The sequence below is a fragment of the Podarcis erhardii genome (genome assembly GCF_964252035.2).
Source record: "Podarcis erhardii genome assembly, chromosome: Z".
In the NCBI taxonomy this organism is placed as follows: domain Eukaryota; kingdom Metazoa; phylum Chordata; class Lepidosauria; order Squamata; family Lacertidae; genus Podarcis; species Podarcis erhardii.
The window spans coordinates 22,293,868-22,315,283 of NC_138504.1; the positions used below are offsets into that span (position 1 = coordinate 22,293,868).

Below are 21,416 nucleotides of genomic sequence, written 5' to 3' on the forward strand. Positions count from 1 at the left end.
TGACTGCTTTGCATACAGCTTTTAAGTGCAGCAACAGATATACTAGCAAACTGAACTTGTGTCTGAAGATCTCTCTTACCTGTTTAGTTCAAATTCATGTCCCCTTCGCAACCCCATGCACTTTGGCACCACTGCTTCTTTGTTTCCCAGGGCTCTCTTTAGGCAACCGCAATACTGTTTTTCAGGGCATTCTCTGTGGTGGCCCCTTTGCTGTATAAGAAGCCAGAGAAGTCTCGGGCTTCCTCACTGTACAGCTTTCAGTAAATGCTGAAGACACACTCCCCTAGCCTTTCACACCTAAGATGTGTGTTTTCAGAGCCCACCCTATTCCTGTGACTAATTAGTTTTAGCTATTTTTTAATAGTGGATTTTAAATTGTTGTGACCCACTGCGGGGCCTTCTGGTGAAGGGCAGATGGCGGTAACAACAACAATTATTAATAATAATTTATTTAATGCTCCATGCAGAGTTTTTCTTCTCTTCCCCCGCCAACATCAATTTTTGCTTCTTTGGTCTCTCTTTACCTTTAGCCTCTGCCCCATCTACCATGCTTCCCTGAGGTCCCTACTTTTCATTTCACTGCCCTAGCCGATTCTTTCTGTCCAACATGCATGTCTCTGTCTTTTCCCATGCTCACTCCCTTCCTAACCATGGACACTTCTTCCTAATTATATACAGTGGTACCTCGGTTTATGAACTTAATCTGTTATAGAAGTCCTTAAACCGAGGTACACTTTCCCTAATGAGGCCTCCCACTGCCAGTGCCCTTCGACCATTTGGATTCCGTTCTTAGACCAAGGTAAAGTTTGCAAACCGAGGCACTAGTTCCGGTTTTGCAGAGTTCGTAAACTGAATCGTTCATAAACAGGACTGTTCTTAAACTGAGGTACCACTGTATCATTGTAATCGGGCATCCATTACATGTTTCATCTCGTGCTCTTGCACACAGTTTGCTGTCAGTTTGTAAGGTGGTGAACTTTCCATGACATAGTTAGGGCGACAATAATTTTAAGTACTATACTGTTCATCATATTACCTTATTGGGCAGGTGTTTTTTTTTTAAAAGCATTAATTATAATATAATATAATATAATATACAATACAATACAATACTTCTAAGTTTCACCATTTGATTTCCGGCATAGCTTGTGGACTATAATCAGCTTTCTTTGCTACCTTTTTAAAGATATATCCAACCCTTTTGCTGTCCCAGTGGACCTTAGTGCCTATCCTCTATATTGCACTGTTGTTGCTTACCCAACTGACCTCACCACAATAAGGAGAAGACTTGAAAACAGATTTTACAGGTCAGATTGATTATTTCTTTCCACTGTCTATTTTTTAGTATCTCTTGTCTTTTTTTTAAAAAAGTTGCTAACTTTTGCTAAATTGTATCTGCTGTAGTATTAGTGAATTTTTCCCCAGCTCTGCTTAATCAGGAAAATGCTGCAAGAGAGTTGTAATTTACTTGCAGCATCTAAGATTCTCCCGTTAACTATATTTCTGATGTAGACCAGGATGTGTGGTTTTTGCCCTGTTTCCCAGTCACTCATGATTTCATTTCCTGGCTCTTAAGAATTGTTGATGTTTTCCCTACTTCTTGTATTTTGCTCTTCTGCCAGATTGAGACTTTATTGTTTATGAAAAGCACATGCAGGCTTTGTAAAAATGATTTTAGGTTACAGAATGAGCATGGCACATTTTTTTTTTTGTTTTTATTAATTTGTTTTTATTAATTTTATAAATTTGTTCTCTTCCTTTATCAGGAGAATATCAGCACTAATGTGGGAGGTACGATATATTGAACATAACGCTAGGACTTTCAATGAGCCCGATAGTCCTATAGTTAAAGCAGCCAAAATAGTAACGGATGTCTTACTTCACTACATTGGGTGAGCTGTCACTTTTCTTGCCAACTACCATTTCCACAGTTTCCAAATACTTTCCCTAAAACTTCTCTGATCAGCAACGTGTTTCCTGAACTATTGCAGTTGCATTGTGTGCATCTGTCTTGCACATCCCTTTCTTTATGCTACCAAATAATTTCTTCTCTCATCACCTCTTCCTTCACTTTTGTCCTGCCCACCATGGAGATATACTGTGGGAATTTTTCATGAAGAAGCCCTGCTTCCCACATGATCTGACCATCTGCTAATAAATTCAAAGTGGTGTTGCATAGTATCTGGCATGCGGGTTCAGCAATCATGATATGCCAATTACACACAAATCAGCCCTTAATTTGTAATCCATCTGGGAAAGGGTGATGTTCCTTTTACAGTCCCAGCAGTCTATGACTCTCTGTTGGCCCCAATGCTGATAATCATATTACCCTTTAGGGATCAGAGTTGCACAGATATTCTGGAGATGTATAACAAAGTGAAAGCCGAAGACCTGAGTAGCGCAAATGAAGAAGAGGTGACAGAAACATATGCTGATTCGGATGGTCCAGGAACCTCATCTGGGAAAAGAACTGTGAGTGCTGCTTAGTTACCTGTCAGGGACTGGCTGGCTGATGAGGAGTAATGGAGAACCTCCAAGGGTTCAGATCAGAGCCAGGGGACTATTCAGAACCTCCAAGGGTTCAGAAGGATCAGAGCCAGGGGACTATTGAAGTGATACCGAGGGGAGGTCAGAGGGAGAAGCCTGGGAGGAAAGGTTGAATGCTGAAGGGGCAACAGAGTTGAGCGAGCAGGAAGAACTGGTGACGGGGAGCGGTTCAGACTCTGAGGCTGAAGCGGGTGGTGGGGTCAAGGATCTGCTGAAAAAAATCAAAGGACTCTCCCTCTCCTTCTGTGACCAGCTCCCCTTCCCCTGGTCTGCAAGAATGTGCAGAATGAGGAGGGCAGAACAGATACCAGAAGTGGGCAGACATAGTTTGAGGCTGCTTGGGAAACATCTGGGAGAGGAGGAGCCATAGAAAGGGTGGAAGGCAGGGACCTTTAGTCCTGGCAACTGCTCTATAGGGGCAAGACCTGCTGGGAAATGTTGCTGAGAGGCATGTTCTTTTCCTTAAATGAAGAGTTAACTTCACTGACAATGGAGCTGTGTGTCTTTCGTACTGACCTGTGTCTGACAGCACCTTTCTTCAGCCAGTTTGTATAGAGCCAGTTATATGTAGAGTTTAAAACTATATATCTGTCAACACAGAATGAATCACTGAGTTACTTTTCACCTGCCTCTGTCAAATTGGAACCAAATCAGTATAAATTAAACAAGATGGAAGGAGAATTTTGTCATAAAATGTACATGTTGCTGTTGCTCCCCTTTTAAAAGGTTCAGATAAAGCAGCAGATAAAAAAGCAGCCTTCCAAGCCACGTGCTGATGCCTGGAAAGATAAGTGCAAACAGTTATTAAGCCTCATCTATGAACGTGAAGATTCTGAGCCATTCCGACAACCTGTTGATCTCTTCTCTTACCCTGTAAGTTGCTTACATTTCTTTAGTTTAGGAAGGAGGAGTAAAGAATTGTGTGACGCACTGAAACCCTACCTTCCATAATAGCACCACAATGTTCTCGGCATTCACAGAGTTTTCTTAGGCGTTACTCACATACTTCCAACTCTGTGATTGCTTGCTTTAAAAAACAAAAATGAAAAGAACCTGAGGTTCTTGGGATCTGAATTCTGTATTTCTTCTGGAAGCTGTGCTTGTACAGCTTGCACAGTAAAATAAACAGGCCTGCCCCTTCCTTAATTTGAAGTATGACTGTGTACTACAGAGCTTTCCAAACTGTGTGTCGTGACACGTTAGCGTGTTGGTTGCAGTGTGTAGGTATAATAACATGTGTGTCACCAGCATGAAAAGTTTGGAAAACTCTGATGTACTTGTGTTTGCTAATTCAATTTTGCCAGTTTTAGCACTAAAATCTCTAGTCTTTGTTGTTGTTGTTTTTTAAAATCAGTTCCTGTAATATCCCATAAGGACATTCCACATAGTAAAAAATATTTCCTTTCCCCTCCCCCATACAATATTTCTCTTTTCTCCCTTCCTGCTTGTAGAGCACTGAGAAATTTGGCAGGTGGACTAGCAGCAAATGCATTCACTCCATGATTATTTCTTTGCTTGTAGTATCTTCAGAATAGTTCCACCTTAGAAATCATCACACTGAGAATGCATGCCTTGAAGCAATCTGCCTTTTGAATGTGCATCCAGACCTTAAGTTTTATTGTCTGTGGAATGTTAAAAGTTTTATAGCTTGTTTTTGTGAAATAACTTTGGAAGCAGCCATTCTTCAATAAGTGCAATAACTAACCATATCGCTGTAATGTGGCAATGTTACTCATTTAACACATATAAATGTTGCTTGTAGGATTATCGTGATATAGTGGACACTCCAATGGACTTCAGCACTGTGAAAGAAACTTTGGAAGTAGGAAATTACATGAACCCCCTTGAGTTTTACAAAGATGTTCGTCTGATATTCTGCAACTCCAAAGCATACACTCCTAATAAGAAATCAAGGGTAAGATGTAGAGGTGGTGGTGCCTATGACTGCAAGCCTCCAGCCTGACACATGCAAATAAAGTATAATAGTCCCAAAATACAGGCCTTTACTAAAGACTGTTGCCCTGATAGGCTTCCTAATGCAGGTTACATGATAGTATGCACATGGTGAGAGTCCAAGCCTTTGGAGCAGGAGAAAACAGGCTTCCATGTCACAATCCTTTAGATATCTGAAGATGGCCATCATATCCTCTCAGTTTCCTCTTATCCAGGCTAAACATACCCAACTCCCTCAACCGGTATAGGAAATAATCAGCTAGTTTGACAAACAAGCTGACTTGGGTACCAGGCAACTTCCTTGGTCTTTCTTTTCTGGTGACTTGTGCATAATTTTGGGACCATCGGTAGCCCCATTAGTCCTCAGACAGCAGCCTGAGTAGACCCAGGGATGGTTTGGGTCATAATTCAGTGACAGAGCACATGCTTAGTATGCAGTCTATTCCAGGTTTAGTCTCCAACACACTTTGACGCAGTGAGGATATTGGACTGCAGGGCTGGGAAAGACTTCTCTGCCTGGGCCTAGGGAAGAGGGAATTGCCAGTTAGATGAACCAATAGCCTGATAGGCTACAAGGCAGCTTCCTATGTTTTTTCTCACAAAAGGCGAATAAAAGGTTAATGAATAGTTAAAATATTTGCTTTGTTTCTCTTTGCTTTGTCAGTTCATTTAGCTGTAACAGCATAATTTAACAAGGCGCATTGTCACTCTTCTTCATTTTATGTTTGATCTGTTCTTTGTTATTTTGCACAAAGCATTCTTATTGTAATAACCACATGTAATATGAATTTCTTATGCTTAGTTTTAAGTACATCCGCTGCTGGATTGCTGCTTTTTGATGGTCATCAGTTTTATGGGTTTTACGTTGTATTTGATATGTTGTATTTTAATGAAACATTGTGTACCTTGCTGAAACTTCAGATTAAAGGGCAGATTATAAATAATAGTAATATTTTTAATATATGTAAGATTACTAGAGGCCCTAGATTCAAGCTGTGTGTGTAATCGTGTGAATGTGTTTCATAGTAACTGTCCAATAAGCAGCTGCCTTTGAGCATGTATGCTCTCTGTGGAAAATAAGTTCCTACTTGTCCCCTGTACTGCCAGCGGATAGACTTGGCTGAATCTGCCAACCATTTTATAAATGCGCCATCGTGTCATATCCAATACACATTCATCTCCTTGGTTGGGAATCCCAAGGTTTATGCTGCAGAGTATGAAAGTTCTGAGCTTCTCCAACTGTCCTCAAACTTGTGAGAGCAGGGACTGGCTGGACAAGCAGCAGTGCTATTGGTACCCCTCACTTTTAGCTGCTGCACAGCCTGCCTCTCCAAACATCACTCTTCATTACATGTTGAATATTGAAGAATTGCTGACCCTCTATGTTAAAGAATTGCTCCTCTATGTTAAATTCACTGGGGTTTTGCTTAACTTTTTAAAATAGATGGCCACCTCTATAAAGCAACTGAGTGTTTAAACATTTCCATCCTCCAAGGAGGCTGGGGGTGCTATGAACTGTGACTCCCATTTTGACAGGTAGTGACTGGCCCAGAGACCCAGCAAGCTTTGTTACTGAGCAGGGATTTGAATCCAGGTCTCCTCAGCCTAAATCATGCACGTCTTCTGCACAGACATTCACTCTCAGGTGTGATCATTCTCCCCCTCTTTTCCTTCCCTACCAGATCTACAGTATGACACTCCGACTATCTGCCTTATTTGAAAATCATATTAAAACTATAATTTCTGAATACAAGTCAGCAGTGCAATATCAGAAGAGGCGAAGGCCACGGCTACGGTACCGGAAACAACTGCGGAGCAGCAGCAGTTCTTCCTCTAGCAGCAGGTCACCCAGGTAACAATTCGGATAATTACTAAATGTATGATCACATATTGATGTTCATTTAGTGAGAGCTTACTGGACTGTGTGTGGACTACTAGGCATACAGCTTTCTCAGTAGTAGCCCACACTTTTGGAACCTCCTCCCTGGGGAGATACATAAAGCCCCATCACCTTGGCCTTTAAAAGAAATAAACCCTCTGACGACACATTTATTCATGTCTGCACTTGGACGATCCATGCTGCACTCTGTAACATTTTTAACTGCTGTTCATGTCTTGTAATTATATTTTCATGCATTTTAAGAGTCGTGTAAGCTTCCTTGGGAGGGTGGTGGCATTTAGGTTACAAGAAAGGAATTTTGACTAAACACCAGGAAGAACTTTCTTGACAGTAACAGCTGTTCGACAGTGGAACATAAGTGGTGGGCTCTCCTTCCTTGGAGGGTTTTAAGCAGAGGTTGGATGGCCATCTGTTTTGTATGATCTAGTTGAGATTCCTGCATTGCAGAGGGTTGGACTAGATGACCCTAATGGTCCTTTCCATCTCTACAATTCTATTAAAAAATGTTTTAAATAAATAATAATTTAGTAGTACATTTGTTTTATGCCACTGCCATGTATTCCGCCTCAACATCCAGCCTCTGCAGCAATTTATGTACCACAACAAAATTGGTGAGAGCAGATTTTTGTGGGGGAAAAGCAGTATAATTATAAGCAGGCTGAGTTGCAATGAAAGACACAACGTAGACATAACTGACCTTTCAGACTTCACAGAGGTCATTGTTAAGAATAATGCATTGCTGTTTTTTGTCATGCTTATAGCCCCAAAGGAAAACAAAAGCAACCGATGCAGCCTAAAACAAACCTGAATACCTCACTGCCTTTAACTAGGACTAATTCTTCAGTTTCATCTCATGGTACGTGAACTTGGAAGCAATAACCTTTCATTGCCTTTTCCGCTTCTGCACTCCACTTTTCCACCTTGCTTTCACTACAAGGACCCTTTGCTTTTGCCTGTACTGGTTGAGCCCCAGGAGCCTAGGCAGACAGAGAGGATACACCATCCTACCCATACCCTATAATTGATCTCTATATCATCGAGGAAAGTGTTCTGCCCTTTATGTTCCTTTGATGCTAATATTCTCTCCCCCCCCCCCCCCATTATATTGCATACCTTGCCCTTTGCCACAGAGTGTCAGATCTCTTCTCCAGTCTGTTCTGCCCCCAGCATACTTGGGAATGTTCATAGTTTGCCTACATGCAAAAATGTGTAGATGAAACAGCACGTACCAAGTCACAGTATCTGTTACTGCCCATTTCTGTCCAACTGTCATCTTTGCTTCTTTCATTCCAAATGTATGTGATCCCCCCACTAAGGGATTTGGAAATTGTATATTTATGTTTGTAAATTCATGCATATGACCATTGGCCTTGCTGTCTAGGGGTGATGAGAGTCAAACACATTCTGAAGAGTCACGAGTTTCCTACCCCTACATAAGAGAAATGTGTTAGTGTGTCAGAAGCCTCTCCTAAGTCAGTAATCGACTCCCACTAGGTAAAGGCCTGGCGTCTTAAGGAATCCGTCTTCTGTGACCTCCAATTATTTGTATGATAACATTGCACTAGCAGTGCAATCATAACTGAAAGAAATTTCATAAAGGATTTGAGGCCTACACACTCACATGCCACTAAAGCAAATGAATGCAATGCTTCTACTTTCAAATTCATTAACATTTTCCATCCATTGCGAGACTTGTGACATCATGTTTAAATTTTCAGATACTGCTGAGGAACCACCTGGCTCTGCTGTTGCTGCTGAAGAGATGGACAGTTATCCTTCTTCATCTGGCTCAAACACCCAAAATCATAGCGGAAATGATGCTGAACCAGGGAAAAATAGGCTAGTTAAAAATAAATCCACACCAGTTACACAAGGTGAGAAGTTGGAGGAATAAAGATTCCCTCTCTCTATATATTTCCCCCTCCCCCCCCTTTTGGGGGCATGTGTCTAGGTCAGAGGTTTTCAACCTTTTTGGGTCCACAGCTCCCTTGACCAGCTACATTATTTCTGTGGGGCCCAGTTATGTCACCCCTTGACTGCAGAGCTGGCAGCCCCTCACCCCTCCCTTGTGGAGGGTTCCCTCAGCCTCCTCTCTTCTCCCTTCTCCTTGGAACTCCTATGGGCGGTCATAGCTGCCGCCTCTTGTCTCTGAGCTTCCCAATCCCACTCCCAAGAGAGGTACCTCCTCCCACTGCCTCACAGGGGCCTAGGAAGGACCACCTGGCCAGCCCCAGAGGCACCATTCACCTGGGGAGCTTGTAGTTAGAGCTGCTGAGAAAAGCAGCTATGCAAACCTTTGAGAAGCAAAGATGTGAGAGGGCATCAGAAGAGGAAGGGAAGGGAAGAGGGACAGAGGCCAGTGTTGCCTGTGGCACCTCTGACAATCAAGTGACACAACCATGGCACACAGGTTGAAAACCACTGGTCAAGGGTTTTATTTGGTTACAGAGTGATTCTGATTCTTGTGTTTTGTGAAGCAAATGTACTGTTAGATTGTGCACCAGATCACCCTGTGTCTCTCCCTTCTCTAGTCACAGGGCAACAATGTGGCAGAGTTCTCTCTGGGAGGGAGCGCATTCCTAATGGGCCAGCTCCCAAAGTGTGGTATTTTTAACATAAATACAGTGGTGGTTGTGCTTAATGGGACTGCTTGGGTAGAAGGCAGGGAAGCCAGCAGCAGGTGGAGCCAGAGCCTATAACAAGTTGTCTCAGTTAATTATAGTTGTCCCCATCCTCCTCTCTGCTGAGTTCTACAAGACAATGCTGAGATAAAGGAGAAGGGGCTGACAGCCAGGGCCACCGTTGTCTGATGGTTGTAAAGTAGGCAGGCAGGCAGGTGGGGACTAGTTTAGGGTAGTGGGTCTGTTCCCTGCTCACTCTAATAAACCATTAGAAAGGTCCGTGGTGGTCTGTAACAGCTGTGCAATTTTGAACTTTTTTATTTTAATCCTCTCTCTGCAGAGATGTCATTTTCCTGGCTTCCACAAACTGATTAGCTAGCACACATGTTTAGGGGTGTGGTGAAGGGTGGGAAGCTTCTCACACCCACTTCACTGCCCAACAATAGCCCTGCAGTACTACTAGTAGTTGCTGCCACCACCCTTCCACTTACTTTGACAGTCCAGATGGGAGGGGATCTGGGATGCACTAAGGCAATTACCTTGCAGACTTTCCTTGTGAGTGGCTCTAAGTCTAAAGGCAGCCCCCACACTCTCGTGAGTCTCTCCCAGACCTCAGAAGAGTAGGCTGGTTACTTACAACTCCAATCCTAAACATCAGGTGGCATGAATTTCAAGAATCTAGGCACATGGGGATCCTGAAACCCTGAGGTTTGGCAATCACACACTTTGGGGGTCAAATTATAAAACTTTCTTATGAGTAAATGATAGAGGAAAAGCAAGCAGAAGGTAAAGCAAAATAGGCCAGAGTACCGTGGCTTTCAAACTAAACTAATCCTAGCCTAGCCACTACAATACAATGGTTCTAATTTACTTAAAAATCTATCTTCATAGCAAGTCCAGCCAAATCCCTGACAGTGGAAGGAACAAGCTGCAAGTGAAACAGCCTCATAAAGTCTCTGTCCCCTCTCCTGGGCAAGTGACACCTGACTCCTTCTGACCAATAAGCTTCAGAGTCAGTCAAGTACCCCTTTTGCATCTGAAGAGGACTGGCAGGAGATACCTGACAGACTGGCTTAGGGAAATGGTGGGCAGTTCCAGGGTCCATTGGATAGGTGTCATGTAGCAAACTTAATTTTGTAACCAATAACTAAACATAAGGCCTTCAGGAAATGTAGGCCAGGCATAATCAAGGATAAAAAGGAGGAGAAGCAGGAGGTTGTTCTTTGTAACTCACTTTGAGTCCCTGTCAGGGAAAAAGATGGGGTGTAAATAAATTTGTTATTGTTGTTGTTGCAACTGTGGCTCAGAGGCATCCCTAGCATTGCAATATCCCTGTGATCTGTTGGGTGGTGGGCTCAGCCTTGCAGAGGCCCGTACCAATCTCATGGGTGTCTCATGGGTAGGCGTCTGCCTCTTGATTCAGCAATGCCCTTAATCATGTATTTCTTTAAAAACCAACTCTGCTTCAGTTTAAAATTGCTTGCCTTTGAGCAGATGTAATGAACAATCCACTTTCATCATGGTAGGCAGAGAACTTTTGAAATGAGACTGCTTGTTCTATGAGTAAATTTCTTCCAGGCTGGAAAAAAATATTTTGTTTTCTCCAGGAAACTGAGATCTAGCTCTGTAGCAGCATCGTTGACAAATACATTTGTTTGAATTTCTGTAGATCAGCCTTCTGATAAGCCCCTGACAAATGGTGATGGGAGAGAGCCCCGAGCAACAGTCAAGCGGAAGCTCTCAAGTGCATCAGAAGAGGATGAACCCACTGGTGAAAAGAAGAAGAGAGAAGAAAAAGAAAAGCCTGGTTTATCCTCCTCAGAAAGTGGAGATTCACGATCAAGCTCAAGTTCTGAAAGCGGATGTGGCTCTGATTCTGACTCTGAATCAAGCTCTAGAACAGATCAGGACTACATAGATGGAGACCATGACTACAGCAAATCTGTGCAAGTGAAACCGAAAAGAAAAATCCGAAGGAACATCTCCAGTGGGCAGAGAAATTGGCAGGGTAGAGGGACAGGAAAGAGAGGGAGATGGGGCCGGTGGGGTAGGTGGAGCAGAGGGGGGCGAGGCAGCCGGAGGGGAAGAGGCTGTAGCAGAGGAAGAAGAGGAGGCAGGGGAGGAAGAAGAGGGAGAGGGAGAGGAGCCTCCAGAGGAGCCTCCAGAGCCAAGCGCCCACGAATTGCCGATGATGAATTTGAGAATCTTTTGGGGGGACGCTTCAGTGAGAACACATTTGGTGGGCGGTTCAGCAGGCCGCCTCGGATTAAAACTAGGAATGAGGGCAGGCGAACCGTTTTATATAATGACGATTCAGACAATGACACTTTTGTGCACACTGAGGATCCTCTGAACCTTGGTACTTCCAGGTCAGGCAGGGTGCGGAAAATGACAGAAAAGGCCAGGGTCAGCCATCTCATGGGATGGAATTATTGACAAATGGGAAACTGGAAGTGAACAATGGTGTTTTGACGATCTAAGGCCTTCTACTGCAGGGATTTTTGCCAGAAAATCTACAACGCAAATTGTGTGGGGACTGCTCACATTTTTCTGTGGTGCTTTTTCCATTTTGCCCATATGTATGTTCAAAGACTTCTGATTGCCACATGTTCTTGGCCATATGAAGCCTTGCCCATTCATTCTATATCTGCAGAAATACTTTCCCACACTACACTTTGAGGTTGTCATAGGAGGACAGTGGCAATGGAATCATGATTTTGATGTCTCCCCTTGTTTTTCTTTTTTGGTTTTGTGTGTTTTGTGCATTATAGAAACAGCACCTTCTTACAGAGATTTTGAATTGTCTGCCATGAATTCCTTACATTCAGTAATAACTTTTGCACAATTCACCAATCTTAAAGGCAGCTATAAAATGTTTACAGTTTCTCTATTGTGCACAGAATATGAATAATTTCAATCTTTCCAAGCCAAACTTTCATGAAGTATGTTCATACTTGGGTATCTCAGTATGCTTTTCTCATTGGTTCTTAATTCATGTTTTGAAAATGAGAGGGAGAAAGAGGGGTGGGTGGGGCTTGGTGCCTTGTAAATACGTAGCAGACTTTTGACATGCATTAACAGATGCATGCATTCATAATATTATACAATGAGATACTTGAGAACTATTAATATCTAGACACACAGGTGCCAAATGCAAAAGTTAACTTGCTTCTATATTCATTCTGATACCCTCATATTGTTATAGCATTAATTGAGACTGTCAATAAGGTGTTAACATCATCATTTATATTTTCTCTCTCCATTAGAATTCATTTCCTTTTCTTCATTTATGGGGTTGCTGTAGGTTGTGTGGCATTAGCACAGTCCGTCATTAAACGACAAAATAGCCATTTGTCAGGTTTCAACCTGACAATCATACTCATGATGCTTTACATGCTTTAATTTGATTCTTTCAACTACAACATAACTTTTTTATGCTATACAGTGGTGCCTCGCAAGACGAAAAGAATCCGTTCCGCGAGTCTCTTCGTCTTGCGGTTTTTTCGTCTTGCGAAGCAACCCTATTAGCAGATTAGCGCTATTAGCAGATTAGCGGCTTAGAAAAAGGGGGGGGGAGCGAAAAAAATCGCAAGACGAAAACGTTTTGCGAAGCAAGCCCATAGAGAAATTTGTCTTGCGAAGCGCCTCGAAAAACTGAAAACCCTTTCGTCTAGCGGGTTTTTCGTCTTGCGAGGCATTCGTCTTGCGGGGCACCACTGTAGTAACTTTGCCGATTCATTTAGTATGGACAACCATCTCAATCTTCCCCGGGGCGGGGAATCATAACACCCTTGATTAAGAGATTGCTAATTGGCAAAGGAGCTCCAGGCCACTGAGCTCCTCCCCTCTCCCTCCCCCCAGCTTCCCCATTCACTTTGGTGGAAGGGCATGATTGGCTCACTTTTATTTTTGTTTGTGCGTGCTAATCAGCTCCTTCTGTTGAAGTGGACACAGCCCCACAAATGCAGAACATCTCTGTGTGAATTTTGGCATGTATGGATTTCTCATTGGGTGTGGTGCCATCTGGTTTGATACTGAGAAATAATTTGCACAGGGCTCTTCCGGTAACAGTGTTGAACAGTGCATCAGTGTAAGGGGAATCTAGGCTTTGGGAACCATGTTTGTCCCTCATCACTGTAGCAAGTGAATTTCAGAAATGTGCTTTCCCCCTTCTCTTGAATAAGAGTTTCATTTTTCTATTTTGTGTAATTCATCATCCCAGAGATAAAATAGAAGGGTTGACAGAGCATATGAAAGAGAAACAGAAAGCCAAATAAAATAATGAGTGAAATTTCATACATTATTTCTATCTAGCCTGCAAGCAATTCTTTTGCTAGGCACACTTGGTCAGTAACATTGCTGTATCTCCGCAGAATTACAGTATAATTATTTATATATAACGTGTGTAAGAAAATACATATATACACATGCATACAAAAGTGGCTGTGGATCATCTAGTGTAAAAAATAGATTTTAAAAACAGTCAAATGGGAAGGCATTTGCCAATTAGGGCAAAAATAGGAGAATTATGTTATTGAGTTATGTGATATAGAAACCAAGCGTTTATTTATATACACACTGGATACAAATCCAGGAGTCAGGTATGGCACACAGTTGTCCTGATTCAGATCCTTTCTGCCCATGAAAGCCTGGAAGTGTTCCTGGAGCATTCTTTAATACAAGAGCTCCATGTTTGCTTCTGAGAGTGTGCAGGCTGTGCCTCAGGATGTGCAAGTATAGAATCTTTTTGTTCAGTGTAGTATTTCAGATCTACAAGACAGGTGTGTGCTTAAAAGGAAACCTCAAGCATATCTCCTGCTATACTATATAGACCGGCTATACTGTCACCATGGTTGCTTGTAACCACAATGGGGACAAATAGTGTTATTTTAAAGAACTGAAATCCTGCCCCCAGAGAAGGTATTCACTTGTTTACAGGTATTTACTGTGGAGACCTATGCCCTAAGGAGCAGTGTGTGCTTCTTTGAAACAACAATTACAATTTGGGAGAAATGCCTTCAGTGTTCTCTTTTATTTAGGACTAATTATGTACTGTGAAGATGATAGGAAAGCAAGAATACTTTTCTAGGATGAAAGTATTTTAAGGATATGTGTTCATTACTAGGCATACTAGAAAACTAGGCTACAGTGGTGCTGCAACAACAGAACATCTATTCTAAAGGAAATGGAGGTTTCTTGTGCATGTGAGGAATAACCTGGTGGTGTTTTATTCAGTTTGGTGGTTGGGATAGTTATCAAGTGAGGATTCCTTACTGCACCCATTCATCTGTTGTTTGAGGATATCAATCAGGTGATGTGGGCCACCCTGAAACACAATTAATTTGGACAGGGTTTACTTTCCAAAGTTAAAATTGTATAGGACTCTGTAGCAATATTGGCTTGGAAATAACAAAATTGGACCCATTCTTCAGTAGACAGCTCTCAGGACCTCTCTGATTTGGACTGCCAAGGCCCTACTTCAATCTACCCCATTCTTATCTTCCTTGCACCTTTTCCTGCTCCTTTCAGGTGCTGCTGGTTCCTTTGTACCACTTGCCCTGTGGATGCTCCACATGTTCAACTTCTGGACATCAACCCACTAGGCTGTTGGCAGCCTCAGTGAGGATCAGATGCACTCAATTGAAGTTAGCTTCTTGGAGATGGGGAGGCTTGGCCTTCCCCATGATTTGTGTAACGCCACAAAAGAACTTTCACTGTAAAGGCTTGGGATTTGAAAAATCCAGAGAATGCCATACTAAATCAGTGTAATGGTCTGTCTACAATTCTGTTTCAGGATCAAAATTGTAGAAATTTAGTGAACAAACCATCAAATCACCCCTTCTTAATTTTGTTTGTTTCTTACTGTGCAAGCCTTAGGATCTTCTGTGAACTCATTATGTGTCTTGGTGTTGCTCCCAGATATTCTAACTGGCAATAATCTTCATTGTATTTATGCCAAATTATGCTCACCAATAAACCTCCCAAAGGAACAGTATTTAGAAAGGAAATGGTGCTGGATTCTACTGAACAGCTGAGCAGAATTGCTTTAAGGGATTCTGCAAGGAGGCCAAAGCTGTATCCTATAAATTGGCCATTCAAATTCAAAACTAGATTATGTTTCACTGCAGAAAACTTTGTTGCAGTGAAACACAATTGTTCCATTTTATCTGAATTGCCCATCATGTCTGACTGTAGGCTGTTCAGTGCTTGCCTGAGGCTGCCTTCACAATTTGCCACATGCATTTTGGAAGTGGTATTCTAAACAGAACAGTAACCAATAATCTTTAGCAATAACCAGCATGGTATATGTGGAAATGCAGAACACCTATTTTCACAGATTTCAGGTTCAACCTCCCTGCTTTAAGATGAGTTAGAACTTTGGATTTTTACATAAGATATATAAAACCTTTCTGTTCCAGTCAAGAGCAATACTGAAATCTTTTATCTGAAATGCATTTAATGCTTTCCTAAACTTTTGAAGTTTGGGCAACATCTTAAATGGTTATATCAACTGAATTTTAAGTCTCTCATCTGCCATCAAGAAGCAAAGGGTTTGTGAGGTATTTTTTGCATTCTATCATTTTCTAGTTTCTAGTTTCAATTTGTTTGTTAGTAATAGGAACAAAAGTAATAGGACTTCAAGTTCCCACATACCACCTTGACTTCTTGTTCAAGTAAACCTATTCCTTCTCATGTAATCTTTAAATTCTAAAATAGCAATACCCTGCCCCCCCCTGCCCCCGATCAAAGCCTAAGGTGTTGTTGCATTTTGTTTTCTCTACCATATGTTGCTTCTGTTGTTTGGCAGCCTTGGAAACCCTTGGTTGCAGAATATTTCTTAGCATTAAGCCAAACCATACAAAGCTGTTGGTCATGGCTAAGGTTAAGCTGAGTAATTTATCTTCACCTAACACAGCTGATCATGTATTGGCACAAAGCAGGATAAACTAGATTTAGTCTAAGAACATTTCACCAACCTTAACTTACACACTGAACGCAAGCAGTTCTCTGTATTGCAAAGTTAGTGTACTGGTTTCATAATATATGCTACAAAATATAATAACTTTTCTATTTGTAAGAACAATTAAATATTTATGGGCAGAATGCACTGTTCAACACCTAAGGGTGCTCTATTAGAAATCTCTTAGGTATTTTCATTATGTTCTTTAAAATGATGTATTCTAAATGACTACATTTACAAGGAATCTCTCCCCCTCCCAATATTACTACCGTATATCAGATGTTTACATTTTTTTAAAGAATTTCACAATGGTGATTCTCAATCTGCAATGTTGGTAGCATTTTTTTAAAGACCCTTCAAACACAGAACAACACTTTGACATGTATAGCTCAGTATATCAGACGTTGGCCCACAACAAAATACATGTGTTACAGATCCCTGCATGTTTATCAGCTCTTGTGCAAGCCTATTAAAATGAACAGGAAGTGCTCATAAGGTTTGCCTTGCACACCCTCTTTATTTTAAATGAGCAAGCGCAGAAAAGTTCTCTGCTGGATTGTGCTCTTATTTTCCAGCAGAATCGCTGTCACAGCCTTAACCTATAGTATTATATCAGATGGTGCTTTATGAATACATGTATATGCATGGATGTGGGTATGTAATTAGCAGTCTGTGTTTTTAAACAAAATGGGTACTTTATAATAATCCTGCTGCATACCCGCCATACCATTTTGGCATTCTCCATCCAAATATTTAAAGTATACACTAAGAATAGTAGGCCTCAGTCTTTATAAGATTGTACTTCATGCCCTCCTTATTTCCCCTCCCTCCTTCCCCAAGGTGGTGTGCAAGAGAGTAGGAGTGCTTGAAATGTGGCTGTCAGTGTTTGATTATAGTATATGTCTGTTCCTCCCTCTCAGACACACACACACACACACACGCACACACACACACACACACACACACACTCTTACACCTGTAGTCTTAACCTTTGCCAGGCTGATTGGCAAGCTCATGCCAAGACTTCTTTCTTTTTCTTTTTTTAACAATTAAGTGGTATTCAGAAGGCTTGTTTCTATTTCCAAGGCAGATATATATGTGTGTGTGTGTGTGTGTGTTTGTGTTTCTGGCCTATTTTGCCTTTTCGTTAAAAGCTTCACAGCAGGTTTTGTTGAGGAATATTACTCTTTACAACTGAGCTTCAGACACATGGAATCTTAGTGTCATCTAAAAGCTCTTAATGCCTGTATATTGTGTTCTTGACAGTGTAAAGTACTTCACAGTTAACACCCCTGCAGAAAAAAGGTGCACACAAATTGGTTTAAACTAATACTGTTTTGCTTTCATCTTGTTTTCAGAGGGTGCTCTATGTTCATATCTTTACATCTGCTATCTCAGGTCCCTTTAAAATGAAATGCTTCAGGGATTTTTGATGCCACTTGACGTTGGCAGACCAAATGTAATATTTATATGCAACAAGCTATTAGTTTTTTGTATTGTAAAAAAAATGTAAATTTGTAAAGATTTTTTTTCTTAGGGGTTTTTTTTGGGGGGGGAGCAGGGAGGGGAAAGGAAGTCACTTAATGTAATTTAGGATGTTTCATTTTTCCAGCTGTGGGATTATCTCAATAAAAAACCCCACTCATTCTATGATTTTTGATTATTATTTTTTGGTGTTTTATTGTATATACAGAATAAATGTATTGATGGAAAATTATATCAAGTTCTTTAAAACAACAACCACCCTAAACTAGGGTGTTAGCCTAATCGGCTGCTTCCAACCTCCTTGGTGAGCAAGAGAAGGAGGTTTGGTTATAATGGTGAAACAATGAAAAGAGGATGCACAAGTTCAAGAGGTGCTGCTAGGTTCTGCATCTTGCAAAGTGTGGATAGCTGTTCTCTTGTGGCTGCTTGAAGTAGTCACTTCCCCTGGACAGCAGACTGCCCTTTGAGAATGACCCTCTCCAGTGGATCTCCCCTGCATGCCCAGCTCAGCCCTGTTTCTCAACAGTGCAGAAGGTCTCTTCTGCTGGCTACATGATTGCATAACCTTCGCCTCCCATGCAATGTAGAAAGTGCCATAGCTGGAGATCCATCAGAGGAGCAGCTGCTACACCTGCCTTGTGGAGAAATCTGCCTCACTTTGCCCCATGAGTGGGAGGCCCTGGCTACTAGACAATTGATACCCTCCAGATGTGGACTAAAACTCCCATCACCCATCATCCCATCCCATGTCTGTTGACCATACTTGCTGGGACTGATGGTATTTGTAGTCCAATAACATCTGGGGGGCACCACATTGGATGCTTTCTCTTTAGCAGATGAGGAGTTTGACAGGCATGTGCTGTAGGGAGGATTTACCAGTTGGATCCACTGAAGGCACACCCCGGGGTGTTATTGCTTTGTCACATCCCAAAGTTTTGGGACATTCTGCAGTAGCCATAGGAGAAACAGGTTTTTCCACTGAATTCCTGTTGTCTGTGTCTCCTGCAGGGTATTCCACCCACACTTGGGTTTTCAGTGGATTGTGATCCTCTTTCCATGCTTCTGGCTCACCACACATTGTGGGTGGATGGGTGATACATAGGGACTCCCGGATCAGTTTCTCCCTGTCCCATAGTTTTCAGTCACTTCTACCTAAAGCTTTGGGGAAGTTATCTTTCTTTTATTGCCTCTGTTGTACCTATTGAAAAAGCGCTTATTGCACTGGGGTAACATCCACACCGTGCATTCAAAGCACATGGCTTCTCTCAAAGAACCATGGGAGATTAGCCTACGCTACACAAAGCTACAAATCCTAGAATCTTTAGCTACAGTTCCCAGGGTTCTTTGGAGGAAGCAATGTGCTTTAAATGTATGGTGTGAACGTGTGAACGTGACCTAGGTTTTTCCTTTACAGAGGTTTCTGCTTGCATGAAGTTTGAGGGTAAAGGGGTTGCTCTTCCAGTCCTGTCTAGGAGGAGGGCAGCCCCTGCCTCTAGAGAGGATCTTACTTGAGAGGCCCTGTTTGCTTTCCAAAGGGAAAGTCTAGAATGTCACCCAGAAGACAATGAGAGCAGAAATTCACAGCAGTTTCCCTTTTTGTATGCTAGGTGGAACCGTGGACATAAAATGTGCAAATTAAATCCATATCCTCTTGGCGTCTGCAATGTCTAAAGCCGTTTAGTCATCTTGTCATCACAACACTCCCAATTTTGCAGACAGGATTATGAGAGCAGCAAGTGGTTTCTGGGTCAGGGGAGAATGATACTTGCAGCTGGATATATATCCTGATTTCCCTGTCCCCTTTGGCCACCAAACTGGGTGCATTTGCCACCTTGTACACAATGTAGAGGACTGGCCCATGATTGAATATCACTTTTCAAGCTTAATCCTGCATATGACCCACCTAGCTGCAGTTTGGGAGCTGGCCTCACAGAATCTCCATGTTCAGAAGCAGCAGGCCTCTATATAGCAGTTGCTGGGTGGGAGTCAGTAGTGGACAAAGGCTCTTGCTTTCACTACTGAAAACTTACACTGGGGTTACTAAGAGAAAAGAGCTGAACCTGTTGGACCATCAGCTTGATCTAGCATGGCAGCTGTTAACGTTTTTTGTGACTATAGGATGCCCAGTACTAGGTCACATAAAGAGGCCCTTAATCCACCTTGTTCAGTCTCAATAATAACCCACATATGAAATGCTTAATTTCTTTGTAGTTTTTGTTTTGGACTCTGGTATTGTGATCAGAGGCAATGGCCTTGTGCTTTTTACAAATGAAGGGCTTTCCGTGTGGTTTAATTAGCGAGTCATCACTGCTTGGCCAAAGTAATTGCTGAATGTCTTTATGAATGATTCCAGCATGCACCAAAATAATTGTGTGAATTGCAGGAGTCTTTCACACAGCACATCACGATAAATAAATTGGCGTACTCACTTCTAAAGGGTACCTTGTGTACTTCTGCTTCAAATATAGTATTGTTTTCTACCTCTTAGTTTCCTTCCCTCTTGCCAAATATCACAGATAGCGCTATTGAAATAAGGATTTCCTCCTACGCAGCCAAGGGTTGCCTCCTCTACAGGACTTGATTGTGCTATCACAAATTCAGCACAAGGACTCCCCTCACAGGATAATTTCCCTGGTAACATGTTGTGAACCCAAATATAGGATTGTGGAAAAGAAGGATTATGATTATGATTATTACTTTATTTTTGTAAGCTTCACAGTGGCAGTTTTTATAACTATCTGTTCCCTCTTAGCAAGAAGAGCTGAGAGTTTACATTCTGTTATTCTGCATACCATATCCAAAGTGGTCAGTGTTTGTTCTAGTTTTTGATTGTTTGTTCTGGTTTGTTTTCTGTTTAATTGAAAATCTCAATAAAAATAATTTAAAAACAACAACAACAAAGTGGTCAGTAAAACAAGTAAAAAATTAAATTCAATGCAACCTTAAAACCACTTTTTAAGAATCGCAATGAAACATTGAAAAGGAAGGCAAATAACAGTGGTGGCTGGTGCCCAATGTGCCTGATATGGCAGAAAGCAGGGATGCCAAAAGTAGGTGATGCCAGAGTCAATGACAGGCATAGCCACCCATTCTCTGTACTAAGTTCTACAAAAGTAACACTGAGACCAGGGAGTGTAAGGTAACCAGCATGCTTGAGTCTAAAGCAGTGGTTTCTAACCTTTTTTTGGCCATGCCCCACCTAAGCATGTCTAAAATCCTGATGCCCCCTCCCCTCATGAACTATAATTCTTATTATTCAAAAAGTGAACTGTTCACATGGAGGAAGCCTAAAAGGCCATTAACTGTTAATAACTCATTCTCAAATTGCCCCCCATTAAAAATCAAATTGCCCCCCTGTGGTGCGTGTGCCCCACATTGGGAACCGTGGGTCTAAAGCACGAAGGGGATAATGCCATAGAGTGAGCTCTCCTGTCACTTCCCCTCAGCTTGGGAGGAAATGGGCAAGCAAACCTTTTGTTGTACTCAGTCTACATTTGAATGTGTTGTGTGGGCAGCTCTGAGCTGCTCCCTCTGGAAACATGGCTTTAATCAGCGTCTAGCTAGCAGAAAAGAATGTGCTAGACAAGAATGGAGTCTGAAAACCTAAGCCAATAATTTAGGAACTTTTAGCATTTTGTAACCAAGAAATGTTTTACTGCCTGTGCAACTTGGTATGAAATAGCACATGAATCTGACCTTTGAAGAGTTAGTTCTAAGTAACCTATTTTATAACTTACCACATGTGCAGTCTGTGTGCTAGGGAAGTGGGATACAGTGGTACCTCAGTTTTCGAATGTAATCTATTCTGGAACACCATTTGACTTCTGAAACTTTGAAAACCAAGGTGCAAAGGGCGGTCTGTAAATTTACAGAGAAAATTGTGAAAAATACAGTGGTACCTCAGCAGAAGCCGTTCAACTTCCAAGGTGCAGTCAAAAATGGAAGCATT

General features: G+C 41.9%; 1 protein-coding gene and 1 long non-coding RNA gene across 2 annotated transcripts in view; one reads left to right on the plus strand and one right to left on the minus strand.

Annotated features, from left to right (window-relative positions):
- BRWD3 (bromodomain and WD repeat domain containing 3) overlaps window positions 1-12,273 on the plus strand; it is a 78,796-nt gene extending 66,523 nt beyond the window's left edge. The window contains exons 31-39 of the mRNA XM_081847848.1: window positions 1,187-1,307; window positions 1,767-1,892; window positions 2,337-2,472; window positions 3,274-3,420; window positions 4,310-4,462; window positions 6,183-6,352; window positions 7,162-7,256; window positions 8,119-8,274; window positions 10,691-12,273. Of these exons, the coding sequence (XP_081703974.1) occupies window positions 1,187-1,307; window positions 1,767-1,892; window positions 2,337-2,472; window positions 3,274-3,420; window positions 4,310-4,462; window positions 6,183-6,352; window positions 7,162-7,256; window positions 8,119-8,274; window positions 10,691-11,457 (1,871 nt within the window). The 3' untranslated portion in view covers window positions 11,458-12,273. The remainder of the gene's footprint in view (window positions 1-1,186; window positions 1,308-1,766; window positions 1,893-2,336; window positions 2,473-3,273; window positions 3,421-4,309; window positions 4,463-6,182; window positions 6,353-7,161; window positions 7,257-8,118; window positions 8,275-10,690) is intronic.
- Window positions 12,274-12,737: 464 nt separating this feature from the next.
- LOC309334132 lies at window positions 12,738-20,301 on the minus strand. The gene is made up of 2 exons (XR_014152908.1): window positions 16,927-20,301; window positions 12,738-16,895 (listed from the first exon to the last, which is right to left on the minus strand). It is a non-coding gene; the product is annotated as an uncharacterized lncRNA (long non-coding RNA).
- Window positions 20,302-21,416: the final 1,115 nt, after the last annotated feature.